Source organism: Apteryx mantelli, chromosome 8 (assembly GCF_036417845.1).
Source record: "Apteryx mantelli isolate bAptMan1 chromosome 8, bAptMan1.hap1, whole genome shotgun sequence".
In the NCBI taxonomy this organism is placed as follows: domain Eukaryota; kingdom Metazoa; phylum Chordata; class Aves; order Apterygiformes; family Apterygidae; genus Apteryx; species Apteryx mantelli.
Window position 1 is genome coordinate 13,127,433 of NC_089985.1, and position 18,493 is coordinate 13,145,925.

The following is an 18,493-nucleotide window of genomic DNA, read 5'->3' on the forward strand; positions in this document are numbered from 1 at the left end:
CCCTGGCATGCTCATTTGGGTCTTTGAGACTGCAAAGGGTAAACCAGGACTGGGGGGGGGGGTGGAGGGCTGAAAGCAAACTAATGATGAAAATGTCTCCTCCATGCCTGTGCCTTAATTAAATGCATGGAGAGGCTCGGGGAAGCACATCTGTTTTCAATCTGGAGCCCTTTGATGGCATCAAATGTTCTTTCCCCAGATCAGGGGGGATGGAAATTCTGGGCTGGCTGTGGCAGCTCGGAGCCCAGGCTCCAGCCACCGGGGCACATGGGCCTTTCCTGGCATGGTGGGACCGCGCGCGGCTCCACCAGCCCTGCTCTGTGACGCTGCGTTGGGGTGCCCTGCTGCAGCCGGCGAGGGCCCTGGGGTGCCTCCCTGCACCCCTGCCTGCCCTTGGCCATGGGGACCAGCCAAGCCAGGCCAAACTGCTGGGCCCTGGGACCTCTTTGCCTGCTGGCCTGGGGAGCTCAGTGTGTCCTCTGCCCCCCTCCTCCCATCTTTCTCTGTTCTCTGTTGTTTCTCTTTTTAGTCTTTCTTTTCTTTCTCTTCTGCTATTTTGCTTTTGCTCTCACTCCTCAGTCTTTCTTGTCTGTCTTTTCTGTTGCAGTTCTCTGTTGCACTTTTTTCTCTTTTCATTCTTTTCCCCCCTCCTCCTTTTCTCTCCCCTGTTCGCTCTCTCTCTTCTGTTGCTCTTTGTCACTTTTTCTTTAGTATTTCTCATTTTCACTGTTCCCCTCTTTCTGCTCCTCTCCGGGGCCGCGTGAAGCCTGCTCCAGGCTGTGCATGGGGCGGGGGTCACAGCTTCCCCCCCCCCCCCCGTGCCCCAGCGGAGGGGATGGGGGGCCGCTGCGCACCCCGGCCCCTCCCCGGGGGCTGCCCCTGTCACCCCCACGGGGAGCTAATGAGCGCGGCGGGGCCGGGCGCTGCGGGCCCCCCGCTCGGGGGGGCCGCGCCGCGCCGGTGCCACGTCCCGGCGGGGCCCCGCGGCCGCCCTCCCCCGGGTGCCCGGCGCGGCCGGAGCGGCGCGGAGCCGCCCCCGCCGTTTGAAGTGCGGGGCGGAGGGGAGGGGAGGGGAGGGCAGCGCAGGGGCGGAGGGAGCGGAGCCGCCGGGAGGGGAGGCGGAGGGACGGGGCGCACCCGCCCCAGCGGCCCCACAGCCACCGTGCGCCTCCCGGCCGGCGGCAGCTCCCCGTGCGCCCCGCGCCGCCGCCCCGGCGCCCCGAGCCGGCCGCGCCGCCTCTCCCCTCCGGCATGTTTTAAGCCCGGCCCTGCCCGCTCCCCTTTGGGTTTTCCTTCCCGCCGTCGGGTCCCGTCCCGTCCCCCCCTCGGTCCTCGCGCTTCCCCCTCGAAGGGCCGGCGGCTGGGGGGGAGCGGGGGCGGTGGGCGCCGGGGGGGCGAGGGCAGAAAAGCCCCGCTCGGCACCATGGCGTCCAGCTATGCCCACGCCATGGAGAGGCAGGCCCTGCTGCCCGCCCGCCTCGACGGCCCCGCCGGCCTGGACAATTTACAAGCCAAGAAGAACTTCTCCGTGAGCCACCTGCTGGACCTGGAGGAGGCGGGGGACATGGTGGCCGCGCAGGCGGACGAGGGCGGCGGCGAGCCCGGCCGGAGCTTGTTGGAGTCCCCCGGGCTGACCAGCGGCAGCGACACCCCGCAGCAGGACAGTAAGTGCGGGGACGCCCCGGGGCGGGGGCGGCTCCGGCGGCTCCACGTGCGCCGCGCGCCCGCGCCGCCGGGGCAGCCGGGGCCGGCGGGGGCCGCGCCGCCGGGGCCGCACGGGACAGCGGGAGCCGGGGCCGAGGCCGGCGGGGGCCGCGCCGCCGGGGCCGCACGGGGCAGCGGGAGCCGGGGCCAGGGCCGGCGGGGGCCGCACGGGGCAGCGGGAGCCGGGGCCGGCGGGGCCGCTCCCGGGCCGCGGGGCGGCTGCGGCCCGAGGGCACGGGCGTGCGGCGAGCGCTGGCCTCCCCCGCGGAGCCCCGCGCCAGGGGCCCCGGGTCTCCCGCGCCCTCGGCGGCGCCGGCACCCGGCCCGGCCCCGCGACTCGGAGCGGCGGCACGCGAAAACGCCTGTTCGCCCGTAGGCAGGTCCCCTGGAAAGAGGGGGGAAATCTCCCTTTCGCTCCGTCCCGTGCCCCATGGGCGGCGGCGCCCGCACCGGGATGCTCCGCCGGAGGAGCCGGGATCGAGGGCCCGCGGAGGAGAAAAGCCGGGAGGCGGGCAGGATCGGGCCCGCAGCCTGAGCCCCCTTTGCCTTCACCTGCCGAGGGGGGCTGAGCACGGGGCTCCGCGGGACGGGACGAGGCAGGCTGAGCCGCCCGCCCTGCGGCCCGGCGGAGCCGCGACCGGCGCGGTGGTCTGTAGGGTGCCGGGGAGCCGCTCGGGGGGTCTGGCTGGTGCCGGGGACCCCCATACCCCTCTTGCCCTTACTGGGACCGGCCAGGCTGGCGGACGATTGTCCGAGGAGCTGCTCGGAGCGGCGCGGCTCGGCGCCCGCAGGCAGCCCGAGGGTGCGAGCGCGGCTGCAGACCGGCGCCGCCTGCCCCGAAGGCGCTTGGCCGGCGCTTTGCAGCCCCGGGAGCCGGGCAAGACGCAGACCTGCCTCTGTACAGCTTGTCCTAATGGCCCCCTTCTTGGGAGCGCAAGTATCCGTAAAAAGGCAGCCCGAGTCGATTAGTGCCGGGGCTGGAAGGCAGCGAGGAACAGCGCAGGCTTGCGCGGGATTTTGCAAGCGCCGCTTGTTATTTTCCAGGCGCAGCGCTGAAGAGAGGGACGAGCCGCCGAGGATGAGGGTGTGGGGTAGGTGTGCAGAGGCGGCCGGCTTCTCCCCTCCTCTCTCACGCCAGTTCCCCTCAGTCCTCCGTCTTCTTTCGGTAAAAATACTTTCGGCTGTAAGGACTGGGTGCGATTTTCGTTGCGGCTAAGGGCTGGTTACAGGCGCCACGCAAATGCACCCGCTGGCTCTCCTGTCTCCTCAGCGACTGCCCCGGGGTAGGCACAGGCCACGGCTGAAAACACGGGCTTGCTTTGGAGGGGGCTCAGCGAGCCGCCTCCGGGCCGGGGGGCTGTCACGGGGGCGACCTGGCCGCCAGCGAAAGCCAAAAAAACGAAAAGCGAATGAAAATTGCAATTTTCGTTTGCTTTTTGTTTTTCGCCTTTCGCTGGCAGCCGGGCCGCCGCCGTGGCTGCGGCAATTTAGCAGAGTCGCTGCAAATGCCAGCCGAGCGGAGAGGAGCCGGTGTATAAAAACTGGGAGCCCGGCGGAGGGGAGGATTCCCTCGACAGGGTCGGGTTTCCCTCGCCGTCCCCGCCGGGCGGCTCCGACCCGCCGCGAGCGGCAGCGGCGCTCACTTTGGGCCGCAGGGCGAAGGGGCAGCGGGTGTCCCGGAGCCCGGCCGGGCCGCGGGGCCGCCTCGGCGCCTCTTTCTCCGCGCTCCGGGGTGGCACCTCGCCGCTTCGGGCTCCCAAAGCCGCCCGTGAAGCCCGGCTGGAAAGGGGGAGTCGCTCCAAAGAGAAGCTTCTCCTGCGCCTGCCCCGCTCCGGGCAGGACCGGCCGCGGGACGCGGAGCGCAAGGCGGCGGGCGGGGAAGCCGCGCCGAGCCCGCGTCTCGCGTTGCGGGCGGCAGCGCGCCGCAGAGCCGGCCGGGGAGCGCCTCACGGGCCGGCCGCTCTTTGGAAACAGCTTTAGAAAAATCCCTTCCCTGCACCCGAGAAGCTGCGGTTTCTGGCCTTAAAACGGTATACTTTAGGGGGGAAGGCTGCGATCGCCGCTCGCCCGTGTTTTGGCTCCTTGTGCTGCGACGCTGCGGCAGAAGAGCCCCCGAGGTGCTACCCAACAAGATATTTGGGCAACTCTTTTTTTTTTTTTTTTCTTCCTTTCTGTTTGGGCAACTTTTTTTTTTCCTTCCTTCCTAGTTTCATTTATCATATTTTATTTTTATATTTGGACCTGCTTTACTCCTGATACTGCCCCTTGCCAATTGCTAAGCGCTCTAGTGCTAGCCAAATCTGCCTTGGTCAGCCTGGAAAAGAGGGACTGTGTTTCCCTGATGCCCACCTTACTCTTAGAGCATGAAACGGACTGAAATCTTGGTCCGCGAGTGTGTTTCCCAGCCGGTATCGCTGAGCGAGGACCACACTACAGCTTAAAATGAATCAGATGTTCTCTGAACGCTGTAAAAGTTTTAATGCTGCTGCAGTGAATTAGAAAGTTTTAAAAGTATTCTGAAGTAAGCAAAAAATAAATACTGGGGATGAATTCTCTCTGGTTTATTGGCAGAACTGTCATCTGGGCTTTCTGGCCCCTTCAGTGATCTGTTTAGCAGATCCCATTTGTCTTTGTGCCTCAGTTTCTCCACCTATTGCATGAATTTTGTAAGGTGTTTCATGATCCATGAAGGAAAAGGCTGTGCTGGAGCTAAGCAGTGCTACAGAGGCATGAGCTTTTTTTGGTGAGAAATGAGAGCTGGTTCAGTGGAAAAAGCTAACACAGGGCTTGGTTATTCTCCATGTTACTGAGGAAAGGAAGGTAGGAGCCGTTTGGAGAAATTGTGGAATGTCTCAAGAATACTGAAAATGTTCTTCCGACCTGGAGGAAAGTCAGCTAGCCTGTCACTGATTTCTGCCCCAAATTGAAGCAAAAAGCCAGAGTATTGGGAGCTATTTGTATAATGCAAAATTGCAGGAAAACTTTGACACGGAAATGACAAAAGATCTTATGCGGGCATTTCACATTGAAAGAAATGTGTTATCATTAATTCATTTGAAAGAGGAAAATGTTTCTTCTATTAAAAAGAAAAAACAACAGCCCTGGGAGTATCTACGATTGTAATGTTTTCTGAGAGAACTGTCAGTGTATTAAGGGACTGTTTTTTCAGTGGTGCTGAGAACCTGTCACTCTCACTGAATTCAATTCAAATTGTAGCTCTGAAAACCATATCCTAAAAGTGGATACAATTTACAGCAGGCTTCCCAGCCTCTGCCGCTTAGCCAGAAGGACTTTGCAAGCTGAGTTTCTCTTCAGTGCAAAAACACTTGATAGCGTACAACAAACATTTGCTTTGGTAGCAGGGTTTTCACTGACTCCTGCTAAAGCTGGGGTGAAAATGCAGGTCCCGCTCAGCAGCGGGGAACCCCAGCCTTCCCACCAGAGGCAATCCTCTCCTGTTGCACACGTGCCCTTTGGTAGCAGAAACCTATCGGTGGCATATCGGTTCCCAGAGCTCATGGTTCTGAGTGGAATTAATTCTCCAAATCTAGAGATGGAAAACTATTAGTCATTTATTTTAAGTTGACATTTTTGACCCCTGCTTTTGTTGTTTTGTTTGTTTGAGGGTTACTGTGATGGCTCATAAAATGTTGCAGAGAAAGCGTGAGCGGCCAAAGAAAAATTACTACGGTTGGACTTCTGTTGTGAGGAATGAATAAACCCACCTCAATTTAGTATGCATATGAGTCTTGCATATTGGAATTACTGCCATCCTTTAATGCCTCCTCTGTATAAAAGAGGCAGCAGTTTGCAGGCTGCAGTTCTCTCCCAAGCAGGCAGGTTAGGTCGGGCTGTCAGGGCTGCTTCGTGGTTAAAGCCGGGGCCCAGGCAGTCTGGAGCTCCCTGTGACCTGTTCTGTTTCAGCAGACGCATCATGACCTCTCGGCACTGCTGCTTATTCCTGAGGAAGCAGGGATTTGGGTCAGCCAGGAAAAGGAGAGTTTTTCTTGTGTTCAGGCTGGTTCAGGCAGAGCATCTATTCTGGCTTCAAAGCGCTCTTCTCGGGCAGCAAGTGAGAGCACGAGGAAGGGCTTTCTCATCCGGCATGTCATTTGGTGATGGATCTCGTTGCTGCAGGACGCTGCAGAGGCCAGAAATAGAAATGGTTTCAAAAGGGACAAGACAAATTCAGGGAGGACAGCAGCCTGGAGATGGCTTTCACCGCTGCAGTGCGGAGGCAACCTCCAGCTCAGGGAGTCGCAAGTCTCACTGGAGACTGGAAGGATGAACCAGGGCAGAGAATGCTCCGTTCCTGCCCTGGCTTATACCTGCTCCCTCTGTATCCATCATTGCTGGCGGTCAGAGACAGGGTCCCGAGCTGAAGGACCTTTGGTCTGCTCCTGCATGGCTGTTCTTTATGCTGTTAATTACCTCTTGTTAATTAGAGCAAGTGAGGTTGCTGCAGGAGTAACGGGGCATTTGTAAATGCTGGGTTGTTTCTCCTGTTTTGGTGAGATCCTGAGGTTGCCTGCAGTGGTGCAATACCTGCCCACCCCCCAGAAAAAAAAAACAAACATTTGGCTTCTTAAAAGGAATTGGGGAAGGCTGGTGGGCTGCTCTGCCACCGCTCTGAAATAGCGAGAGCAGTCGCATGGATGGGGAGCACAAGAGGAAGACCTTTAAAGGTTTCTCCAGTGTTCGGGACTGCGGGTGTTTCCTTTGCAAAGGTTTGCTTTAACTTGAAGTACTAAGTGGCTCTTTTGTTAGTAAAACACAGCCGCTATTCCCAGAAGATGCAGGCACTGTAGACCCGGGATGGACAAAGAATAGGAAGGGGGGCAAAAAAGCACTTTGGGAATGTAGCTTGATTAAATCTAGCAGCCTCTCATATTTTATTCCTTTCTTGTCTGCGTAGCTGATGCGCAAGCGGAGAGTCTGCAGGAAGGACTTGGCTGTTTATGTCCATGGGTTACGCACCGGGTAAGCCAGGCAAACCGGCCGGTGCCTTCAGCCCCCGCAGGCAGCCGTGAGCATCCTTACAAGGTGCTGCCAGGACAGACCTGTTGGAACCAAGTCCTTCTCCTCCAGCAACTGATGTGGAAAAGTTGGGGATCAGAGCAATATATTTTTAAGACACTTGTTTGAGCTATCTGGTTGATAAACACAACAACTTTCTTTTTCTTGCATGAGTAATCTTTACTCATCCCAGTACTACAGCATATTCCTAGAAAATACTTGCAGCAACAATGTTTTTTCATGAGAACAAATGTTGAATAACAGGGACCAGATAACTAACAAGGAAAAGAAGTTGAAACTTCTTTCCGTTCATGTTGCTTAGGTATATCTTTTTAATTTCACTCTTAGGCTAGCAGGTACGTGATTATTCTATCAAGTATCTTATGCTGTTTGATTTTTTTTTTCTTACATCCCTGAATCCTACAATTTGAAGTGAAAAACATTTGTTTTTCACATAAATTTCTGGATCTTCTGGATACAGACAGAAGATGGGAATGTGACTCAGGCACAAACCTGGAGCCTCAAGACAGCAAAAAGCAAAAATAAAAAGGGCAACTTCCTATTATTAAAAAAGAAAAAAAGTCATGTGAATTTGAAGAAGGGAGCTGACTCAATTTCTGAGTGCTGGCCATGCTGCCCTCCTTCTGACGGGCGAAACTAGACTTCTATTTGTTTGCGAGTTTCACTTTTTTGATCATAATCAGTTTTGCTTCCTGGTTCTCATGGTCTCATAATTTGCTGATGGTATTTGTGTTTTCAGTCTGTCCGCACAAAGCTTCCAACTTTTTAATTTGAAAAAGATTTCACTGAAGGTTTTTACTTTTTTTTTTTTGCCCCCCCCCCTTAATAAAATGAAAACATTTCCATGAAAATTAGATTTTGAAATCTCTCATAAAGCTTAAAGGTTTGGTCTAAACTGCTAGAACACTTCTAATGAACATCAGCTTTCTGTCATCTGCACCAAGTTTCCACTACTAGGCAGTCTATTTTCCATCTTTTTGATGATGTATAAAACAGTGATCGCATGGGAAAATATTATCTCAGGGCTAATTTGTGCAATCCTTACAAGAGTCATTGCATGCAATTCAATGGGCTGCTTATGTGTATGCCAGTTGATGAGTATTAGCATTTAAAGACTTGACCAGCAGCCTTGAGTCATGCAAATACTTTTTTTCAAGGCAGTGGAATATTTCTGTTACAGGCGTGAAACAGTTTTGCTGCCTCCATTCAGGAGCATGACACTTTTGCCTTTCAGCAGAGGTGCAACATGCATCCAAATATATGATGCTTGGAAAGAAAGAGCAAGAGCAGGGACAGAATATAACCAGGAGGGGCTAAAAGGAGGAGGTGAACTTTTAATTTGAATGCATTGACAAGACAGATGCAGAATTAGAGTCATAATTCCTTCGAGGATTCTTCCGCCCCCACCAGCAACTTTGAGTTTGCTCCCGTAGTTCCTGGCATCGCCAGAATGGCTTGATGGGATTATAGGTGTTTATTCCTGTTTGCAAGTTGTTTATGATATATTTAATTGTTTTTGAAACCCGTATTAAGTAGCCCTGAGGGAGCTGTGCTCCTGCTGGGCCTCTGTTGCATAATGAAGTACATCACGAGTATTTACCAAGTGTCACAATATTCCGGACTTGGGCCTCTGTTTCTGGGGAGGATGAATCACTGCATTTCTGGTTCCCCACCCTACTTGCCTTTCCTAAAAGAGGCTTGGATTCTGGGATGGATAACAGAGATGCAAAATGAGGATCGTCACAGCTTGGCTGGATGAGCTGCCGTTGCCAGTGAAAACCATGACAACTGCAGAAAAAGAAGGTGATCGATTCACCACTGTTCTCTGCCAGCGCTCAAGGACAAACTGGGTGTTGAAAAGGACGGGTGTAGAGGAGAGGGAGACTGGGCCTTCTCCCCTGAACCAGCCTGCACTGCAGAGACGCTGCCTGCGGTGGCACATCTCTCTTTCATATGTGGCCACAAAGGTACACGCATAACTGCAGTTATCCAAAGCTCTTATCTGGCTTTCTTTTTGGACTGTCCATGCAGCTCAGGACACAGAAAGGTTTCAAGCTGTGCTTGGGTGGTAGAGGACAGAGTGCAGGTTTTCAGTCTGGTTCCCCCACAAAAAGCCTGTTGCATGGTTGCCATGCATGGGAAATAGTTTCTAAACCCATTGGCTGGGTCCAGCCTACTCTGATGGGAAACCAGATGTCTGTGATGTGAAATCCCAGCAGGTTTTATGGCAGGACCATGGAGTGTGGAGAAAGAGGCTAGCAGTGTCTTCACCTGAGGGGAAGATGGAGCATAAATTCAACCTCTTACTAGCCAGTGGAGAGTCACCATAGAGAAAAGCCTTTCTGAACACCTCTGCAGTAGGAATTGTGTCGGTCAAAGCTCACGCATGCTTAGACAGTGGTGCCAGCCAGCCAGATGGCTCAGTTCTGCAGGGATCTGTGTTTTGTCTGCCTATGTTGTGACTGGAGCATCTTTAGAGCCAGGGGTTTGAGGGTTCCCCAGTGCTGTCCTATAGTTTTTAGACCTATATTTGCTGGCCCTGCTCACATTTTTCATTCATGCATCAATTTGTAAATGCGTGATATGTACCTAACCTTCCATTTCCCTGCCTGCATTATTTCTGCTGGACCCAGCTGTCCTCTGCCATGTAGCCCTGGAAGATGCTGTGAGCTGGGGAGAGGAGCTTGGCAGAGATGCACTACATGTCTGCTGGGAGTACGGCAGTGTAATTTCAAGAAAAACTTCTCTAGAAAGAGAACGTCCAAAGGATGCTAGCTGAGAAGAGAACTGAGCAGCAGTGCTGAAGTTTAGGGCTGAAGGCCACCTCCAGCAATGGAAGGCCTGGCATCTGCACAGATGTGAAGGCCAAAGCTGGTAAGAGAGGCCTAATGAGCATGCCAGTGAGCATCCATTTCAGCCTAGATGACTTTCTGGACTCCTCTGTCACCTCCAGAGGCCGAGAAAAAGGTTACACCAGTGATTAAAGCACTGTTCCAGACAGTCTGGATTTGTTGTGCCCATATTAAGTGAACATTTACCTTGGAGTGGCAGTCTGGGATCTCCTGGTGCCTTATGTTCCTGGAAGCCTGTCCAGTAAGGCTAGAAGAGAGGTGAAGGGAGCCAGCTGTGCTGTTAACAAGTCACTACATCCTACTGCAACATCCAATTCCTATTTTCCCCATTTCTGGCTTGAGAAATTTTCCTACAGGAGAAACTCCAGCCAGTCGGTGAGACTGCTGGGCAGGGCAAACATCCAAAGAGTCGCTCGGTATCTGGCTAGGACCCTTCTTGTGTCTTGATGAGCTGCTCAGGCAGCAAAACTGCCTTTGCACCAAGAGCTGGAGTTCACCAGGAGCCTGGAGACACTGCCTCCTGCTCTGAGCCCTCCAGCACATGAACTTCTCCTTGACCAAAGTAAGACCAAACTCCTCCTTGGCCCTGTGCATCTGGGAGCAGACAAAATTGCCAGTGGCAGATGCTGGATGTGCAGATTTGGAAAGAAAAATAGCATGCAGAACTCGAGGGGAACAGCACTCCCTGGGAACCATGGGGAGATAAAACTTGCTCAGGTGCCTGGGAAGTGTTGGAGCAGGGTGGGTGGCTGGAGAAGGTAGTGTCCAAGTTGCTTCTAATTCTGTCTTGTAGCCAGTGTGGATGCTGGGTCTGTCTAGGCTGGATACCCATGGGGACCTGTACTAGTCCACTCTTCTCTCTTGTTTTCATCGTGTTTGTGGCTGCTGAATTAATCACTAGCGAGTCGGGCTGAGCTGTAGTTGGTGTGCCAGCCAAGTCATGAAGACCCGCTCAATGCTCCTGGGAGTTGTCCACTTTTTGGGAAGCATGGCTAATATGATCCATGTTTGGAAAATCATGCTTGTAGTGTTCAAAGAGCCATTCTCAGCAACAGATTGATGGAGTTGGGGGTATATAGGAACAGACTGGACTTAAACAGAGAAAGGTGCCTAAGCCGTAACGGTGAAAAGAGTGTTGATGCTCTGGGCCGGGTATTACAGAAAGGGTTGCCCTTGTTTGGTGACACTTCGGGGGATTCCTGTCACCATGAAATCCAGGGTGGTTTCCTTCAGAGTTTTATAGCACTCTTCCTCCCTGTGGCTGGAAACTCTAGTAACACTTTATGCCTGTTATCATTCTGCGTCCCCACAGCCCATGAGGGAGTCTCGCTTCTTTCTGGATGAAAGGCATAGACTGGGGGTTTTTAAATCCAGTGCCAAGTTCCTGCTTGGGAAAAACTGTTCCCATGCTGACAATGTTAGGGAAAGTTGGTGAAAACTTTGTCTCTGTCCTGAGTGTGTTTGCTCTGATTTGGCACTGGGAAGGCTGTCTCCAAACATGAGCTGGAGGCACAGCCTTGTCCAGCCCATAAGCTCTCCGAGGTTGTCAGGGCAAATGTGTTGCTGACTTTGCAGTGAGCAAGAAAAAGCCTTGGCCACAGAGTCCTGGGGTCTTTTTTCGGCTATACCACTGCCTTGCTGCAATTACTTGGCCAAGTCGCATCACTTCTCTGTGCCTCAGTTTCCCTACCCATATAATTGGGGTAATAATCCTGACTCGTTAGTAAGTGGCTTTGGAATCTACTGGCTATGTGGTGTGTGAGAGCTTGGCATTAATAACAGTTCGGGAAGATTCTCTACCCTGTTTGCCCCCAGCTAATTGTTATTTCATCTGCCTCCATCTCTGGAATCACCCACTTTCTGCGTTAATTAACTGATTAGCATTAAGGAGATCCCCTTCCATTAAGAAAGAGCAGAAGTGAATGGAGCAATTTACAGCAAGTTAGTTCCTGTAGGGTACTTACCTCCTGCTCAGGTATATCTAAGCTTGTCCCATGCCCTGTGGGGGAGTTGTTTGTTCCACCCCATGGATGGTTCACACTGCAATTTTCAGTAGTAACTTTTTGAATGCAGACTTGGGTCTTCTGAACATCTTGAGATGTCTGGGCTCTCCACAAGCCCAAAGGATGCAAAAAGTAGCTAGTTCTGATCAGCTGGAAGTTCCCTGGAGTGTTCAGTGGTAGGCACTGAAATTCCCAATAGCGGCTTGGTATGATTGCAGTCTTTTTCTTGGCTATTTCCTGGTCCTGCAGGTTTGGCCAAAAAGATCTCTGCTTACAGTTTGTTTCGTTTGGACAACTGCTGATGTGTCTCGTGGAAACCAGGAAAATTGCTCAGGAGTAAGTGCTTGCTACGCATTGCTTGTTTGTGATTTGTTTTTCATTGTTTCTCTTTTTTTTTTTAAAAAAAAAAAAAGAAAAAGCAGTTAATCAGTGAAAAGAAACAATCACCTGTGATTTAGGAGAGGGATCTCTCATTGTAAGTAATAAATTAGTGTCAGGAGACCGGGCAGACAGAATGGTTGATGAATATCCTGCAGGCTGAAAGTTGTTTATCAAGCCTGTTTGAAGGCTTATGACTAACAAGCTCATTTACAGAATTTGGAGTCTGTTCATGAACCGTCCTCCAGCTGGGAGGATGTGGGAATCATCAGAAAATGTATTCACAAGTTACTCGATCATTTAAAAAAATGATCAACAAACAAAGACTGTTTTTTGGAAGAGAACTGTAATTTTCTTTCCCTTCCCCCCCACTGTGTTTTCTGTGGCAAGCCCCTTAGGAAAATGAGGGGACTGGAGAAGAATGAAGAACCCCATGTTGCTTGCTAATGACCCATTTTGGTTGTAACCCTTCTTCTGAATGGTGCAGTTCTGCTGTGTGTGTGACCAGCCATCGGCCAAGTACTCCCGCCACTGGGGAGCCTGTCCTCCATGGGATGTGCTCCATGAGGTCCAGCCGCAGACGCTCAGCGGGACGGATCCATCTCATCAACACTGGTGGTTCCCAGCCAGGGATCTGGGCTCACCATGGAAGTGGTCGCTCTCACTCCTCTGCTGGCCCAGCAGAGCAGATGTGTCTTTCCCCAGCTCACAGCCCAAGCACCTGTGTGTTTGTGTGATGTCCTGTAGGGAGAGAATTGCGGGAACCACTGCTGTCAACCTGTTGTCTGTATGAAGGGGGATGAACTTGACATAAGGAGCCTACTCTGGAGCTCTGTGGCTCAGTGCCCTTTGCAAATCTGCTTCCCTGGCCTTGAACCAACTCTCCTGCTCCATGCAAAAAGCTGCATCTTTATGAGTAGAGGCAGATGTTTTTCACCCCCTAGTATCTCCTGTAGCTCTGCTTCGTTTGTGAAGTGTCCTTCCATTGTACTCAGCCACAGAGGGGAGCTCCAGGTGGGCTCCATTTGTGCACACTGCCTGTCAGGAAAGATGTGAACTAAGTGGTAAAGAGTCCAGAGGAGAACAACAGCAATAAGGGGAGCTTCAGGAGCCACAGTATAGGAAGAAAGAAGAGTTGCTTAAGTTCAAGAAAAGATGATGGGAGAACAGTCTTCAAATACGTAGAAGGCTGCTAAAAAGAGGAAAGTATAAACTGATCTCCAGGCCCATGTACTTCTGTTGAAGCAAGGGAGATTTTGGTGAGATGGTGGGGAAATTCTCCCAGTTCTAGAGAGGATGGGGAAGGCCTGGAACAGATGGTGGGAGGATGCTGTGGAGACCCCCCAGCACAGATCTGATGGAGACAAACATCTGCAGGAATAACAGTGTAGAGCTGATCCTGCCTTGGGTCAGGTAGTTGAAGGGGTTCCTTGGACATCCTTCCCCCAAGTTTCAGTGGTTGCATGACTAGCAGGAAACCACCTATGTCCTTAGCCCTGTGTTTGCCTGCTCTGGCCAGCATCATGGTGCTGCCTTCCTTTTTCCTTGCTTGCCAAGAAGGCTGCTGTGCCGCGTTCAACTGATGTGCCAATGGGGCAAAAGGGATGCAACAGGGTGAGGGAAAATGCACGGAAGGGGAAGGGACAAATTCACTGGGGAGACCTGCTGCTGGGCAATGAGACAGCAAACGGATTCCCTACGTGTGCCTTTTGGGTTGGGCTTTGTGGGCTGGAAGCGGCTGGTGTGTTTCAGAAGACAAAATTGTATTTGATTAGCAAGAAAACGGCCCCTTGTCAGTCCGGGCAGGTTCCCTGCAGGGTTCGCGCCTGCCTTTGAGTGTTGCCCAGGGATCTAGTCACACAAATGCCGTGCAGTCGGCCGGTCAGGGATGGTCTGTGTCTGCAGGAGGTTATATGCGAATGGGCCCAGAGGCCTCGCTTTCACACAGGGTCAGAACGTGCTGTGCAGAGCTGGTCACTGAACCGCAGTTTTCCCCCCAGCAGCGATGCCGGGCTCCCCTGTACCTCTTTGGAGGCTTCCTCATAAAGGTTTTGCTCTCCGCTCCCTGTTCAGAGCAGGAGCAGTTTTGTTCGTGTGACGTATTGCCATCCCTCTTGGGCTGCGCAATGCTGAGGATCGTTCCAGGCACTTGGATGATGATGAATTTGAATCTCAGTTTCCGTGACTCTCTAGGAAGACTCCTTTTTTTCCTCTTTAATCCATCAGAGAAAGGTAGAACAAGAGCCAGTGGCTGGAAGCAAAAGCCAGACGTTCATTCAAAGGAGGTAGAAAACACGCATTTTTTAACTGTGAGATGCGATGTAATCACTAGAAATAACTATGAAGGAAAGCATTGGCTTCTCCATCCGTGAATGTCTGGAAGCTCTTTTGGAAGAGCTGCTTTTGTCAAACATGAGTTATTGGTCTCACTAGTGGGGTAACTGGGTGAAATGCTATGGCTTGATCTCGCGCAGAAACTAGCAAAATGAGAAGCTGGGCTCTGGCCGCGGGACGGATGGATGTGCTGCAGCATTCCTGTGCAATTCGATGTCAGGGATTATTCCTGCCAGGAAATTGGATCACAAGACCAGATGTAGAAGGCAGATCCACTCGGTGCAAATTTGTTTACAGGTTTCAAGCAAAACATAGCAAGAAACAAAAAAGAAAAGCAATGTCCTCATCTCTGATCATAACTCAGGCCATTATGTGAACCAGCTGCCACGCTCATTTATAGGACAATCCCCTTTTACAAAATCCCACTGTTACGAATAGCAGAGATAGGAAAACCTCTGTAGAGCTAGGAAGGGCGAACATCAGACGTGGAAACAGCCCAAATTGATCTGGTATTTCAGGACCCATTTTGAGTTTACTGAGGCTCTGAAGGAAACAGGCTGTTTATATGAGATTTCTGCTATTTCTGACCCGGTTGGAGAGTCTGCGTGAACAGCGGGTCTCGTAATCACGCCACTGTCAGCTTTGGGTAAAATGAGGAAAACAGGGAGAGCTGCAAATCTAATCAATGGTGGGGAGAGGAATAAGCACATGCGGCATCATCTCGGGACGGAGGGTCCCGAATCGGTGGGGTGAGGTCCCTGCGAAGGTCGGAGGCAGCTGCCGAAGCCTGACGCCAGGGAAACGTCGCGAAAGGGTTTGTGGGGCCGCCGACGCGGCAGTCGGAGCCATCTCTTGCCGGCTGCATCTGCACTCCATTTTGTGTTCGCTTGTCGCCAACCAGGGGAGGAGCCCGCTGAAACTAGGAACTGCCAAATAGTTGCAAAAAGACAGCTCTCTTGCGAGCGTTTTGTAGCACAAACGCCTCGTGACCGGCCCTTCTCTTCACTATTGAGCCTTTCGGGAAGGGGAGCCTTCCTCCGCTCCACCAGGCTACTAATTTTGAGTCACTGAAGCTCAATGCTTACAGCCGTGTGCTCATGGACACTGTAGGCCAAAGATGATGGAGGCACGGAGGTTTCCTAATGCACTTCTTTTCTAGAAGAACCTTTTAAAAAGAAATCAGCCCAGAAAAGGTTTGGCGAATGATGATTTTGTTTGGAAAAATTACGCTTTGCTTGTGTGTGATTAATGATGGGGATGAGGAAAAAAGATCAAAATAATCAAGCTCCTCTTAAAACCTTGCTGAACTGAACCATATTCAAAACTCAGTCCATGTACGCAGAGTCAGAAGGTCTCCAAATTTGTCCCCAGTTGACTCCATGCAGGATTCAAGCTTCTGAAAAAATCCTGGCACCGCCATGAGCATGTTAAGCCTCCACCAGGCTCAGACGCCAGCTGTGCGGAGCTGTAGCCATGGGTCCTAGGCGTTAGGTGCCGTCGTGCAGGGCTCAGGTATGCCTTTTTGTGCCTCCCAGCCGTGCTGGGAGCGGGGGAATCCTGTCTCCTCTGCGGACAGCACCCCTGCAAATTGTCTTCATCTTAGCTCAGGTCGTCCTTCGCCACAGCAGCGATTAGTGGGTACCACGATGTGCACATGTGGGTAGGGTAGTCTTAAATTGGTCTTGATGTTTCTGGATTTTGCTTCAGGCCGTTCCCTGACTGTTAATGCTGCTGCAGTGCCGCTTTAGGCTGTGTCTCAGTGTACAGAACAACTCAGAGCGCCCTGGATGCCAGAGAGAGCCAGGTATCTCTGAGGGGGAAATGCCCACCCCACCACGCTGGTCCTGTGCTTGTTTTAAGAGAGCTGAGTGGGTGCTTTGCAGTCTTTAAAGCCCACAGTAGGTGTGATGACAGAGGTGGGCACCTGCCTACCCAGAGAGCTGCCCTGCAAACTGTTCCAAGACTTTTTAAATTTAATACTGGGAAACAAGAGCATCTCGTGAGCTCGCCTGGTGGCTCTGCTGAGCGGAGCACTTCTGAACCAGCGGGGATTGGGGATGTCATCATTTGCTAACAGCAGAAGCTGTTCAAAAAGAAGTGCGGGACTTTCCTGTACCCATCTCAGCAGCTGCAGCTGCCAAAGAGAAGGGCACCTTCATGCCCAAAAGCATAGCCAGGCACGGCGCGGATGAACTGCTTCTGCACTGAGAAATGCGGATTCAGTTTGGCTGCAGCAGGTAGCAAGTTTCTGTGAGTTCTGGCTGGAGGGGGGAAATTCCCCCAAATTAAAACAACATGAAAAAAGTAGATGCATTGATTAAATATTTTGATTCTGTTTTTTTAAGTAAAAGCAGCATCTATATTCAAAAAAAAGATTTTTTTTTAAACCTGAAAGTTGAAAGAAGCTGTTTACTTGACTAGGGCTTTTTTTTTTTTCTTCTTTCTAACTTAGTTTGCTAAAACTTTTAGAAGTTACATTATGGGTTGGCTCCAAACAGGCTCTTAGAGAGCTAAAAAACATTGCTTGCTCCCAGGTCTCCGTTCCCTGTGCAGCAGTCATGTGCAGAAGCTGATTTTTGTTCTTTATTTTAAAAAAAACAAGTGGATCTGACACCGTAGTGGGGGCTGTGAGCGTACTTTGTCTGGAACCGAGGGAGGAAAAAAATCTCCTTTCTCAGTACCAGGGCCGGTGAAAGATGCCCGCTGGGAAAGCAGGGCCATGAGAGGGGGCTTGGAGAAGGGGTGAGGCTGCAAAAATATTTGGGGAAATCCAGAGGGCAGAACCGGAGGGACTTTTCTGTTATTCTGGTGCCATCTACTGGTTTCAGACTACAAAAATGTCTAGTGGCAGCGGGAAAAGGGAGCGAAACCCCAGGGCAGTGCCGGGCATGGAGGGGGCTGCCTTGGCCGCTGTGCGCGGGCTGCGCCGGAGGTGCTGGCAGCCCCCTGGCCCCATCCTTCCCGCGCGCACATCTGGGCTAGTGGTCTAATAGTTGTCCGAATTAAAATACAGATTTCCCCGTGAAGCTGCCTTGTTGCAGGCGCGGAGGATGAGCGGCCGGAGCGGTGCGTTGTGTGCCTGTGGGTTGAATCTCCTTCTCTGCACCCCAGCGACACGGCCTCCTCTCCTCTTCCCGCTGCTTTCTCTAATCTAATTTTGGCAGACCGTGAGCTCTTCAGCGCAGCCCAGATGCTTGCGCCACTGCGGCACTAGGAGCCAGGTGATGCCAGCTGGACATCACAGTGCTCGCTGTAATATTAATAGCGATGACTTAGCCAAAAGCTACCACTTGGCCGAAACGGGGCAGATCAGGACAAGGCCTGGCTTCAGCGCTGCGCCTGGAAAAGGCTGCCTGGGCTTTCCCGGTGCTGGGGGTGCGGGAGACGCCGTCGGTGCTGTACAGCAAGGCCGTACGTTTTCACTTTGCATGGGAGGGAATGTCAGTGCTTGTCCTCGTGAGCTGGTGAGGAGGCTGGAAGCAGCACAGCGCACGTGAAACGGGGTCGGCAGCTGCGTGGTGGATGGGTCTGTCGGTGGCTGTTAAACCCTGGGGTCCAGTGTGAGCCTGTGCTTGCGGGCGAAGGTTTATTGGCAGGTTTATTGGGCGCGGGCCGGGAGCCCGTCTCAGCCGGCTGCCCCCAGCCCGGACCCGCTGCCTCAGCTTGGGGCGTCGCAGGGGGCCTCCGACCAGTTGGCCACAGCGACCGATTCCCCCTCCGTTGCGTGGTGGGCGAGCGGGGAGCTGCTCAGCGAGTCCCTCCTGCCTGCAGCCGTCGGTGCTCGAGGAGGTTTGAAGCTAGCTGGCGTGGGGGGTGGCTGACTGGCTAGCCCTGGCAGCACGGCACTAGCCGCGTGAATACCAAAATTCAGGACGTTAGTGGCTCAGCCTGAGCTCCGGGCTGCTCCAGCTACACTGCCAGCTCCAGCCTGGCCAAGGAAGACCAGGGAGTGTGATGGGAGGAAGGCGACTATAGACTATGCTGCTGCTTTGGGTTGGGTCCTCCAGGAGCAATAAGGGTCGAGCTCTATTGGAGCTTCCCTTCATTTCATTAGAGCAGTGACACTCTCCAGTTTGGATTCTTGGGTGTCTTGTATGGGTTTGGGCTCGCCCTGCTGCCTGGTCTCTGACTGGGGGCGTTAATAAGGTCTTTTTCCTTTTAGTGGTCCTCCAGGTATTCATGAAA

At 52.9% G+C, this 18,493-nt stretch overlaps 1 protein-coding gene across 2 annotated transcripts in view; it reads left to right on the forward strand.

The window, feature by feature from the left end:
- Nucleotides 1-1,136: 1,136 nt before the first annotated feature.
- The window catches only part of PRRX1 (paired related homeobox 1), a 48,489-nt gene continuing 31,132 nt past the window's right edge, over nucleotides 1,137-18,493 (forward strand). The window contains exon 1 of one of the 2 annotated variants that reach the window (XM_067300667.1): nucleotides 1,137-1,664. In XM_067300667.1, the coding sequence (XP_067156768.1) occupies nucleotides 1,424-1,664 (241 nt within the window). In that variant the 5' untranslated portion in view covers nucleotides 1,137-1,423. The remainder of the gene's footprint in view (nucleotides 1,665-18,493) is intronic. The other variant, XM_067300666.1, reaches the window with a different exon arrangement.